This window comes from Crotalus tigris, unplaced genomic scaffold, assembly GCF_016545835.1.
Source record: "Crotalus tigris isolate CLP2741 ecotype Arizona unplaced genomic scaffold, ASM1654583v1 scf7180000021252.422678, whole genome shotgun sequence".
Taxonomy (NCBI): domain Eukaryota; kingdom Metazoa; phylum Chordata; class Lepidosauria; order Squamata; family Viperidae; genus Crotalus; species Crotalus tigris.
In genome coordinates this window covers 29,426-42,459 of record NW_024098420.1, presented here as the reverse complement: position 1 = coordinate 42,459, position 13,034 = coordinate 29,426, and the positions used below count along the sequence as shown (strand labels likewise).

Sequence of the window (13,034 nt, the reverse complement as noted above, 5' to 3'; positions counted from 1 at the left end):
CTCGGCTCCTTTTATATGAATATAAAACAGTGGTTCTCAACCTTTTTAATGCCGCGACCCCCAACCAGTCGTAAGTCGAGGACTACTCAACCGGTCGTAAGTCGGGGACTACTCAACTGGTGCAGCACCGTTTGCAGACTGGGGCTTTTGGCGGGCTCAGCAGGGCAGAGACAGCCTGGACAATTCCTATTGGCTTTTGAAAGCCAATAGAACTAGACTCTGTTCAAGAGAGTCTATTCTATTGGCTTTCGAAAGCCAATAGAATAAAAGGGAGTAGCACAGCTAAGGAAAAGGGGGAAAAAAATGGCGGACTGCGTTGTTTGGCGACCCCCGTGAAATGGTCGTTCGGCCCCAAATGGGGTCCCGATCCACAGGTTGAGAACCGCTGATATAAAGAAATGTATTTGAATCAGCTAAATGCAGTCAACTGTGAGAGCTTCTGATTTACTTTTCACCAACAGAGAAATTGAAATTCTCTGACATTCACTTTGTTGGGATCGTCAGTCGGAATATTATTGTTGTTGTTATCGTTATTGTTGATCATCGCGCAGTCGGCCAGATGTTCAGACTGGGTTTGGCATTTTTGTCTACCTCTCCAGTCCTTCCTAAGGACCTGGGATAGGCAGATGTGGATATTTGAATTGAGGGCCTTCCAGATTTCCTCGCAGGATGGGAGCAGTTCCTAGGAAGGCCGCCTTTTGTAATTGACCGTTGACAAATTCACCATCAGAGTCTCTTATCTTTTCTAGAATATTATAGTGTGCTTTATATCGGGTCTCCTGCTTGGGGTCTCCTGTTTGGGCAGGGGGTTGGACTAGATGGCCTACAAGGTCCCTTTCAACTCTGTTCTTCCAATTCTATATTCCTTGCGGAAAAGGTACAGCGAAGAAAAAGGCTGGGAACTGCTCTGGCTGTGCAGCGGCCTCTTTGCGCCCAGTAACGTCCTGCTTCTTCACGTCCAGAGATTCGTCCAGTCTCGGAGGCATCACCCGCTCGCCCCCGACTGCCTGCAGAGGCTGCAGAAAGCGCTGAGGTTCGTGTTTGTGGCCCAAAATAGCAATGTCTAGAGCCCTTAGACCAGGGGTTCTCAACCTTTTTAATGCCGCGACCCCCAACCGGTCGTAAGTCAAGGACTACTCAAACGGTCGTAAGTCGAGGACTACTCAACTGGTGCAGCACTGTTTGCAGAATGGGACTTTTGGCGGGCTCAGCAGGGCAGAGACAGCCTGGACAATTCCTATTGGCTTTTGAAAGCCAATAGAATTAGACTCTATTCAAGAGAGTCTATTCTATTGGCTTTCCAAAGCCAATAGAATAAAAGGGAGTAGCCCAGCTAAGGAAAAGGGGGAAAAAAATGGTGGAGTGCGTTGTTTGGCGACCCCCGTGAAATGGTCGTTCGACCCCAAATGGGGTCCTGACCCACAGGTTGAGAACCACTGGTCTAGAGCCCTTAGACCAGGGGTTCTCAACCTTTTTAATGCCGCGACCCCCCCCAAACGGTCATAAGTCGAGGACTACTCAACCGGTTGTAAGTCGAGGACTACCCAACCGGTTGTAAGTTGAGGACTACCCATCCGGTCGTAAGTCGAGGACTTCCCCTGCCCGGGAGCACCACGCATGCGTGGTGCCGCCCCCTGCGCCGGCCGAGGCGTAGCTGGCAAGCGGCAGAGACGGCGCAGGCCGACCACTGGCTAGGCCACCAGCTGGCCCAGCCCAAGGGAGGTAAGGCACCCGCCGGGCCCCCGTGCGCCAACAACCCTCCCTGCGCCCGCCGGCCTCCCACCTCCCACCCCTGGCCCTCTTTTCCTTACATTTTTAGTAGTTGCTCAGCAGAGAGGGGTGGAAGCTTCCAGACAGCTCGCCTTCGCTGCAAACAACTTGCAGCACCGTTTGCAGAATGGGACTTTTGGCGGGCTCAGCAGGGCAGAGACAGCCTGGACAATTCCTATTGGCTTTGGAAAGCCAATAGAATTGGACTCTATTCAAGAGAGTCTATTCTATTGGCTTTCAAAGGCCAATAGAATAAAAGGGAGTAGCACAGCCAAGGAAAAGGGGGGGGGGGGGAATGGCGGACTGCGTTGTTTGGCGACCCCCGTGAAATGGTCGTTCGATCCCAAATGGGGTCCCGACCCACAGGTTGAGAATCACTGGTTTAGACTTATATGCCGCTTCACAGTCCTTTGCAGTCCTCTCTAAGCGGTTTACAGAGCCAGCCTGTTGCATACTTCCCCCCCCCCCCAATTATCCAAGTCCTCGTTTTACTGAGCTCGGAAAGATGGAAGGCTGAGTCATCGTTGAGCCAGTCAGCATTGAACTCCTGACAGTGGGCAGTGAGTTGGCTTGCAACGCTACAAGAAAATAGGAGGTGGAAAGAATATTAGGCAACATAAGAGTCAAATAAATGCTGGCTTGCTCCAGCTGTTGTGGCCCAGCAGGTGTTGATTAAGCCTGGGGTCAACCCACTTTAGACATCCTTTCCTATTTCATAAACTGCATTCTCTCACAAGGTCTCTTACCCAAGAAGGGGTACCCAATATCTGAGGGGATTATTTCATCAGAAAGCCATCTAACATATACCTTCTCTCCTCGGTTAATCAAGGAGAGAAGCAACCTAGAACGAAGGAGGAATTTCCTGACAATGAGAACAATTAGCCAATGGAACTACCTGCCTCCAGAAGTTGTGGGCTGCTCCATCACTGGAGGTTTTCAAGAAGAGACTGAACAGCCATTTGTCTGAAATGGCATAGGGTTTCCTGCCTGAGCAAGGGGTTGGACTAGATGACCTCCAAGGTCCCTTCCAACTTTATTACTATTATTATTATATTGTTATTGTTGTTGTTATTGTTATCTGGTTGTTAGACACAGATAAACTTCCAGGTGGCAGACATGTCAAACACAAGGCCCGGTTTCATGTGGCCTGCGAAGCCATCCTGGAAACAGTGAGGGAACGGCCCCCGCTGCCTTGGCCCTGGCCCAGACCGGCCGGGAGCCAATGTACAATTTTGTGGTGGCCATCTTGGCACTTGCCCTGGTCCCACCGCCTTCTGCCAGAGACCCTCAGATCTGTCCCACTCCTGCCCAGGCCCCCATAGGCACCCTTGACATGAATGATGTAGAACTGGCCACGCCCACCCAGTAGGCCACACCCACTCCATCCACGCCCACCCAATAGGCCGCACCCACCCTGGCCACACCCACCTGGCCCCCCCAAGGACAACCGCAATGCTGATGCGGCCCTCAGTGAAATTGAGTTTGACACCCCTGGTATAGGGTTTCCTGCTTGAGCAGGGGGTTGGACTGGATGACCTCCCATGTCCCTTCCAACTCTCTTATTCTTTTTTTCTTTTCATTGTGTCTGCTACAGAGTTGTTGACAAACAGCGATCAAGTTTGTGTCTTTTGTAGGAACGGGTCTCGAAAATACCCACCCCATCTGGTCGAAGTGGAGGCCATTCAGCATAAAACAACGCAGATTTTCCACAAAGTCTATTTCCCAGACGACACCGATGAGGTAAAGGCCAAACTTTTAAACCCTGATCAGTAAGGAGAGTCCATCCCAGGTTCCTTTGGTGAAGGAAGCAGAGGAAAGGCCAAGAGGAGGAGATCCAGAATGTCAAGAGCAAAAAGATTTTGCTCTTCTTCGGTGAAGCCCACGGAGCTTCCCCATCCTCCAGATCCTGGTTGTCCCAAAGATGCTTTCCCGGGAGGCCACTGGACTTCTTTGTTTTCCTTTGAAGACGTTTCGCTTCTCATTCCGAGAAGCTTCCTCTGCTCTGACTGGATGGTGGGGGAATGGAAGGATTTATACTCCTTGCAGAAAAACTGGTCATTTGCCTCCTTTTAGAGAGTCATTGAGGCCACTTGGAAATTTATCTGTGTCCTCAGGGACACCTGAATGGTGCAAATGAGTGTGGAGCCTTCTTGGAACTGCTGAAAGGACTGTGTGGTAGACTGGAGATGGATGATGTTGTTTATATTTATATTCCTTGCAGACATTTGGTCATTTGCCTCCTTTTAGAGTAGACATGTCAAACACAAGGCCCGGGGGCCGGATACGGCCCGCGAAGTGGTTTCATGTGGCCCGTGAAGCCATCCTGGAAACAGTGAGGGAACGGCCCCCGCTGCCTTGGCCCTGGCCCAGGCTGGCCAGGAGCCAATGTACAATTTTGTGGTGGCCATCTATGCTGCAATGCATTCAGTCTTAGCTCCACAAGGCCGTCCGGAAACAGCGAGGAACCAGCCCCTGCCATGTCGGCTTCACCCCCTGGGTGCATGCTGGGGAGGTGTCCCCCTTTGTGAGGAATGAAGAAATGCACCATGCATTGGGGCTTGCCCCGGTCCCACCCCCTTCTGCCAGAGACCCTCTGATCTGTCCCACTCCTGCCCAGGCCCCCACGGGCACCCTTGACGCGAATGATGTAGAACTGGCCACGCCCACCCAGTAGCCAAAGCCACTCCATCCACGCCCACCCAGTAGGCTGCACTCACTCTGGCCACACATCCCCAGCCCCCCCAGGGCAACCGCAATGTTGATGCGGCCCTCAATGAAATTGAGTTTGACACCCCTGTTTTAGAGAGTCATTGAGACCACCTGGAGGTTTGTCCTGTGTCCTCAAGGTCACCTGAGTGGTGCAAATGGGCATGGAGCCTTCCTGGAACTGCTGAACGGACTGTGTTGTAGACTGTGTTGTAGACTTACTGCACCACTCAGTAAGCCTGAGGACACAGGTAAACCTCCAACTTTGTATAATGTGAGATATACAGTATGATGTAATGATGGGAATGACTCAGCAGGGTCTGTGTCCCTTTAACAGCCTTTCTATAAGAGGGAAGCCTCTGCTGCTGTGTTCTCTCTCTTCTGTTTCCTGCTGTAATTGTGGTGCGTTGGATCCTGCTGTATTAGCACGTGTGTGTATATTGCTCCTGGTGTATGATATTGCAGATAGTGTAAGATAAACCACCATTTAATATAGACCACTGTTTACTGTATTTACTCCTGGGTTAGCTAGCGCAATAAGACTCTGCACACTCTGACACAAGAGTTCAACTCAGCTTGTATGAAGCCAGGTTATTTATTCTGCTTTGTTTCTCACCCAGGCCTTTGAAGTGGAATCTGGCACCAAGGCCAAGGATTTCTGTCAAAGCATTTCCAAACGGCTGCTCTTAAAATCATCGGAAGGATTCAGCCTTTTTATCAAGATATCGGACAAGGTGAGTTTACAAGTCATAGCTGGCCAGACTTTCATCAGAGTTATATCCAGTAGTAACGGAAGCTTTCCCAGCCCAGTCCATTAACGCTGAAACCCTAAAACAGACAAAGAACGGTTGCAAGAATTGGGTATGTCTAATCTAATGAAGAGAAGGACAATGGGTGACATGATAGCAGTCTTCCAGTATCTCAGGGGCTGCCCCAAAGAAGAGGGAGTCAAGCTATTCTCCAAAGCGCCTGAAGGCAGGACGAGAAGCAATGGATGGAAACTCATCAAGGAGAGAAGCAACCTGGAATTAAGGAGAAACTTCCTGACAGTGAGAACAATTAACCAGTGGAACCACCTGCCTCCAGAAGCAGTGAATGCTCCAACACTGGAAGTTTTTAAGAAGAGACTGGACAGCCATTTGTCCGAAATGGTATATATGGTTTCCTGCCTGAGCAGGAGATTGGACTAGATGACCTCCCAGGTCCCTTCCAACTCTGTTATTCTGTGATTTTGTTAATATTGGGATGGGAGACCACTAGGGCAGGAGTCCCCAACTTGCAGGCCATGGCCCGGTAGTGGGCCCAGGCCACTCGGCTGCGGGAAAGTCTGGCTAGTGCACACGCATGTGTGTGTGCACCCCCTCACATATGGTAGCACCACGGCCGTGGGGCACAAAAACAGGACACTGCGCCATGGGGCGCAAAAACGGGCTGCCGCTGTGCCACAGGGCATGGAAACAGGGCACCGCTGCACCACGGGGTGCAAAAACGGGCCGCCGCCATGCTGCAAGGTGCCAAAATGACTGCTGCCACATCGCAGCTCGCAGAAATAAGGCTCTGTGCCATGCAAGAACGGAGCAGGGCTAGTGAGTATCACTCGTGAAGAAGCACCTTTGGGATAACTGACCTGCAGGACTGAGAATCTCCATTGGCAGCTCTGTAGTTCATTTCCTTCCCTTTAACACGGTAGTTCTCAATCTTGGTCCCTTTAAGACGGGTGGATTTCAACTCCCAGAATCCCCCAGCATGCACATCTACAAGGGGCCAAAGTTGAGAAAGCACTGCTTGCCTTCTTCCAGGTCATCAGTGTCCCCGAAGGAGACTTCTTCTTTGACTTCGTCAGGCATCTGACCGACTGGATCAAGAAAGCGAGGCCAGCAAAAGATGGTAAATCTTTCGTGGTAAATCTTGACTCCAATACATAAATCTTTATTTCCTTCTAGTTCCCTCTAGTTCCCTCTGGTGGCCAACCTTCAAAATCGCATCTTGTCATGTTTTTTTTAACTGAATTCAAAACCGAAGCATTTTCTTATCATTCATTCCAGAATTTTATTTCAAAGTCATCTGGACCCATTGCCCATTTCTAACCTTCTGAAATCAGAGTTCTAATCACTCTTTTGTTTTTTGTTCAAAACAAAACCAAAAAAAAAAAAAAATCCTGCTTGAGTCCTTAAACTTGTAAAAAGATGGAAAGAAAGTCCCTTGGCATTTTCAGACTTGTCAGATGCGAAGGCTCCTAATATTTGAAAAACAGTTAACAAGCAATTTCAAAAAAAGGATTAGAAAAGGAAGCACGAATAGTCCTCAACTTACGACTGGTTGCTTAGTGGCCATTTTACGACAGACCGTATGGCCCAGATTCAAAGTTCTGACGGCCACACCCCCAACACGGTCACATGACTGCACGTCAGGAACTTTGCAGTGTCCTGTAGTGTCCTGTAGTGATGTGGGTGATCTGATTTATCTAAGGCCTGATTTACCTAAGATGGAAAGGCTTAGAAAAAAACTTGGAAAAAATGGGAAACAAACAGGTTTTTTCAAGGCTTTTACCCCCCAAAGCCGTTGGGGAAAAAAAATGGGGAAAAATGGTTTTTTCCCCAATTTTTCCAGTTTTTTTCCCCCAGGTCTTTCCATCTTAGGTAAATCAGGCCTTAGGTAAATCAGATCACCCATGTGACGGATCTGATTTTTATCGCCTTTTTTTCGTGCTGGTCCTTAAACGATAGCTTCAGGCATAAAGCAACTAATGTGGTCATTATTTTACAACCGTCATGATTGATAACCCCAATGGCCAGGCTCCCTTACATAAGTCATAACTCGAGGACTATCTGTGTGCAAACTCGGTGTCCTTTTCAAGACGCCGAATACAGTTTGAGCACGGTGATTTTTTTTTCGGTCGTTTGCCAAAATCTGCTGCTATCTTGCACAACGATCTTCTGTTCTCCATTTCTTTCCCAGACGTCCTGAACTTTTTCTTGCCACACTAGATTTCTGCAAGCGGGGATTCTAACTTTTTGTGCGAAGGAAAGTGACAAAGTGACAATCCTAGAGGTGTCTCTCGCCTGTCGCATTAGTGGAACAAACAACAAATGGTGCCACTTTACAAAGAACTAATTGGGGAGGGGGCAGTCTTACAGCAGGCATCGCCAGCAACCTTTTTGTGGACCTCAGACACACACACCCCACTTCCTCTCCCCAAATAAAAAAAAAAACAAATTTATTATTTCCTTTGGATGACATGTCCACTTTGGTAGACGGCTTTCTGCAGCTCCCCCTGCAGTCAGGACTCTGAATTGCATCCACAACCTCTAATGTTATTTATAGATTATAGATATTTTTCAATCTTAGCACGTTTAAGATGTGTGGACTTCAACTCCCAGAATTCCTTAACATTTGCTGGCTGGGGAATTCTGGGAGTTGAAGTCCACGCATCTTTTTTTTTTTAATTTTAATTTTTCCTTTTTCACTTTACAAAAACAAAATACAAAATACATTTTTTTCCTCAACAGTACTGTGTCCTATATCTCTTACATTTATTTACAATGATTTATATCACTTCTCATACTTTTTTATTCCTCAGTTCTAACCAGTTGTAACACTTGTCCCATATCTCATAAAATTCTGTAGCTTCTTTGTCTTTGATTTCCAGAGTAAGTTTGTACATCTCAGCGCATTCTAGTATCTTGTAAATAATCATATCATTTGTTGGTATTTTTTTTCCCTTTCCAGCATTGCGCATATGCAATGCGTGCCGCTGTTATTATATGTTATGTGTTGAAGTTGTTTTTTCATCTTTGGGTTAATTATACCTAATAAGAATAATTCAGGTTTAAGTTCGATTCGTTCTTTTGTTATTTCCTGTATCCATCTCCTTATGGGCTCCCAATAAATCTTTGCTTTGGGGCATTGCCACCACATGTGATAGAATGTTCCCTCTTTGTTTTTGCATTTCCAACCGTCCGGATTCATATTTTTATATATCCTGGCCAATCTCGCCGGTGTTAAATGCCATCTATAGAACATTTTATATTGGTTTTCTTTATATGCAGTTGACAGTGTTAGTTTGCAATTTTTATGTTCCATACTCTTTCCCATTCTTCTAATTCTATATTTGTACCCATATTCCTTGCCCATGCTATCATTGGACCTTTTACTATTTCTTCTTCGAATTCTACTTCTAATAAATGTTTGTAGGTAGCACGCATCTTAAACGTGCTCAAGTTGAGAAACACTGCCTTAAATTAATTGTGGGTCACAATGCACAATCAAGATCCAACTTTGAATGTTGCCCTGATTTTGCTTCCTAGGTCTTGTGCCTTCCCTCACCTACCAAGTCTTTTTCATGAAAAAGCTTTGGACCAACACCATGCCTGGGAAAGATTCAATGGCCGATTCCATTTTCCATTATTATCAGGTATGTCTCCCAAATCTGCAAGGTTCATCAGCGGAAGAATCTAAACCAGATTACGGTTGGACATTCCTTCACGCGGCTCCTGGTTCCGTCACCTCACGTTTGGACTACTGCAACGCGCTCTACATGGGGCTACCCTTGAAAAGTATTCGGAGACTACAGTTGGTCCAGAATGCAGCCGCGCGAGTGATAGTGGGTGCTCCTCGATACACCCACGTTACACCTATCCTCCGTGAGCTGCACTGGTTGCCTATTGGTCTCCGGGTCCAATTCAAGGTGTTGGTTATTACCTTTAAAGCTCTATATTGGGACTTCCGGTGGATTTTGCGCGCGCGATGGCGGCTACTTTGTAGCCGTCTCTCCTGGGTAAGTGTAAGAACCGCTATGAACAGCAGACATCAGCTGTTCAGCGGTTCAAAATCCCCCTCCCGGGCAAAGGGGGGGGGTAGAGAGTGTCTGAATAGTGGTAGAGCCTCTTTTGCACCCCCCAAATTTTTTGGGGGGGGGTGAAAGGAGTGCTCCCACAGAGTTCAGACTTCCCAGCTGTTTTTGTCCTCAGGGACAAAACGAGCCGCTGCAAACACCTCCGTGCTTAAAGAGAACTGGTGAGTTTTTTTTTATAAACGGACAGAGCTGAGTAGAGGATTTAGTTTTTGCTTTCTTTGATTTATTTGGATTTTAAGTTTTAAGACTTGCTTCTATTTTTATTCTCTTTTTTTATTTTTTTTTTCTTTGTTGAAAGGGAAAGTAAAATGGCGATCGGCAAATCTCTCGGTGTTTTTTTTTTTTTTTTGAAGTTAGAATGCTGACCGGCAGGCTTTTTGGTGTTTCTCTTTCTTTCCTTTCCCTTTCCCTTTTTATTTTCTTATGATTGGAATGGTTGTTTTTGGTATCTCTAAGTATTTTTTTGGAACGGACTTTTTCTATTTAATTTTTTTTTTTTTCTTCTCCCTTCTTTTTATTGTAATGACCCTTTTTTGAAGGACTTTTTTCTGTTTAATTTTTTGCAATTTTTAAGAAGGAGTAAAGCCTTTTTTTAATTCTTTTTCTCTTCCTTTTTTTTTCTTTTTCCCTTTTTTCTTTTTATTATAATGACCTTCTTTGGAGGGAGTTATGATTTTTGAAGGACTTTTTATAATTTTTTAAGAAGGGCTAAAGGTTTTTCTTTAAGATGGCTCCAAAGCGTCCAGGGATTTCTACAGCTTCTAAATCAACAGTTTCACCCTCTTCTGGGGGTCAGCTAATAACTATGAAGGATTTGCAAAACATGATGGGAGATGTTATAATTCAAATTAGGGCAGAAATGAAAAAGATTTTAGAGGAAAATAATAAGATCTTGAGACAAGATTTTGTTTTGGCTTTAGAAGGAGTTGCTTCTGTTCTTGAAAAGGTGAACTCCCATGTGGAAGAGGTAGATGAAAAAGTGGACATAATGGAGGGGAAAATTGAAAGTATGGAAAAAGAAATGGAAAATGAGATTCTTATGCTTCAATATGGACAAATGGAATATGCCTTAAGAATCAGAGGCCTGGAAGAGTCTTTGCAAGGAGATTTGAAAGAGATGGTTGCAAAGGACTTTGCATTGATTTTGAATAAAGAAAAAGAGGGAATACTTAGTGAAATTGAAAAATTATTTAGGGTTAACTCTGTGGGGCAGCACAGAAGAATCTGCCAAGAGATGTGGTAATTTACTTTGGTAAAAGATCTTTACGCAATGAAATTGTGCAAGCCTATTATAAGAAGAGATTTCAAATTGCTTCACAAGATGTTATAATTTTTAAGGAGATCCCATCTAAAATTTTAAGAAGAAGAAAGGAGTTTGCTTTTCTAGCAAATGAACTTAAAAAGAGAAAAATTCTATTTAGATGGGATGTTCCGACTGGAATGGTGGTGAACTACCTGGGGACATGTCATAGACTTAATACTGTTTCTCAAGCAAAAGATTTTTATACTTCGGTCCTGGGGGTATGTGCATCGCCATCTATTAGGTCTCAACAAGTCCAGATCGAGGAGCAGAAGACAACTTGTGTAGCACATAATTCCAAAGAAAAGCAGCAACAGAAGAAGGTTAAGGAAGTTTCATATTCAGTGGTCTCTGAATCTCTGGGAGATGTTGGACCTACAAAGTCTTTGGAGCAATCTTCAAGGGTGGAATTGCTGCCTGAAATGGAAATTGGGAAATCTCAGTTTGAGGGGCATCAACAAGAGAGGAACGGGCAGAGGATAACTTGTATAACTTACAATTGTAAAGATCAACACAAGGAGGAATTTAAGGAATCCTTACCTGTATTGGCTTCGGAAGTTAGACCTACAAAGTCTTTGGAGCAATCTTCAGAAATGGAAATTGGGAAAACATATAAATGTAAAGAGAAAGACCAACAGAAGAAGGAGGTTGAGGAAGTTTCACAGGTACTGATTCCTGAGCTTGGGGGTCAACCAGGACTTACAAACTCTTTGGAGCGATCTTCAAGGGCAGAATTCCACGCATTCTTTTCGATGCTTGCGGGCAAGAGAGACTGATATGGATTGTGCTTATAGTAGATGCAACTGGCTATTAGACAGAAGATTATGGATATTGAATGAAAATTTTAGATAAGAAGTTTGTGTTTATAGTGGATGCAACTGGTTATTGGACAGAAAATTATGGACATTGAATGAGAACTTTAGACAAGAAGTTTACTATTGAGATTGTGGGAGAAGTAAAACTTATATCGTTTTTGGAAAATGTCTTATGTAATGTCTAAACATGTGTTTTGGGATAATAATATATTTCAGCTTTAAGTTTTAAACCTTTAATGATAATATTGTTTAAACTTGTGTTTTGAAGGGATTATAATTTGTTTATTTCAGTGAGGGGATTCTAATAAATTTGTGTTTCGAAGGGAGTATAACTTGTTTAAGTTTCAAGTAATGCTTAAATTTGGTTTTTAAATATTATTATTAATATTTCTAAGAGAAAATAATTTGTTTAATTAAATGTCTAGATTTGTTTAGGAAAGAAAGTAATGTTTAAATCTGTGTTTTTGGAGGAAATCTATATAGAATGATGATTGTATTTAGACTTGTTTAGGATTTAAAAGTGTTTCAAGTTTTTAAATATTATTATTAATATTTTTAAGAGAAAATAATTCGCTTAGATTTGTTTAGGATTTTTAAGTTTTTTTTTTTTGGATAGGTGAGAAGATTATGAAGATTGAAGGAAATATGTATTTAGTTTAAGTTTTCTAAGAGTATTTAGTTTTAATGGTATAACAAAGGTTTATATGTTTATTTTTTTGTATTAGGATAAAGAAAGAGGGAGAAATTAGATTTTATATTATAGGCATAGATATTCAAAGAAAGTAATGTTTAAATTTGCGTTTTTGGAGGGAGTTTATATAGAATGATGATTGTATTTAAATTTGTTTAGGTTTTAAAAGTGTTTTAAGTTTTTTTCTTAATTAAGCCTGTACTTAGCTCTGGGAAGTTCAGGGGAGGGTTTGGGAGGTTGGGGAGGAGGGGGGTGAGGTAGGGTTGGGGGGGGGTATGGGAAGGGGATTTGTTTTTGTAAAAATTTAAAAATTTTCAATAAAAAAAAAAAAAAAGCTCTATATTGCTCAGGGCCAGGCTATTTGCGAGACCGCCTACTACCTCATAGTTCCCTACGTCCGGTTCGATCCCACAGGCTGGACCTCCTTCAGGCCCTGTCGGCCAAGCAGTGCCATTTGGCGGGGCCGCGGAGGAGGGCCTTCTCTGTGATGGCGCCCACGTCTTGGAACCAGCTCCCCCCCCCGGAGATTAGGACCGCTCCCACCCTGTTGGTCTTCCGTAAGCTACTTAAGACCTGGCTTTTCCGGCAGGCCTAGGGTTTATAAAACCTAACCCCTGGATGACTGTTATTGTACTGTTGTTTTGTTATGTTTTATGTGTTTTTTATTGTTAGCCGCCCAGAGTCCTTCGGGAGTGGGGCGGGTTATAAATTTTAAAAATAAATAAATAAATAAATAAATAAATAAATAAGAAAGAGACCGGATAGCCATTTGTTTGAAATGGTGTAGGGTTTCCTGCCTGAGCAGGGGGTTGGACTAGATGACCTCCAAGGTCCCTTCCAGCTTTATTGTTGTTCACTTCAGAACGGGAGGCCATCCCAGTTGCTTGTCCTCTTTGA

General features: G+C 44.3%; 1 protein-coding gene across 10 annotated transcripts in view; it reads left to right on the top strand.

Annotated features, from left to right (window-relative positions):
- The window catches only part of MYO7A (myosin VIIA), a 129,224-nt gene that overhangs the window by 103,727 nt on the left and 12,463 nt on the right, over window positions 1–13,034 (top strand). For 8 of the 10 annotated variants that reach the window (XM_039369805.1, XM_039369803.1, XM_039369804.1 and 5 more), the window contains 5 exons: window positions 878–1,033; window positions 3,405–3,510; window positions 5,097–5,210; window positions 6,276–6,363; window positions 8,784–8,890. In XM_039369805.1, the coding sequence (XP_039225739.1) occupies window positions 878–1,033; window positions 3,405–3,510; window positions 5,097–5,210; window positions 6,276–6,363; window positions 8,784–8,890 (571 nt within the window). Of the gene's footprint in view, window positions 1–877; window positions 1,034–3,364; window positions 3,511–5,096; window positions 5,211–6,275; window positions 6,364–8,783; window positions 8,891–10,251; window positions 10,295–13,034 lie in introns of those variants that run through there. The other 2 variants (XM_039369807.1, XM_039369808.1) reach the window with 2 other exon arrangements.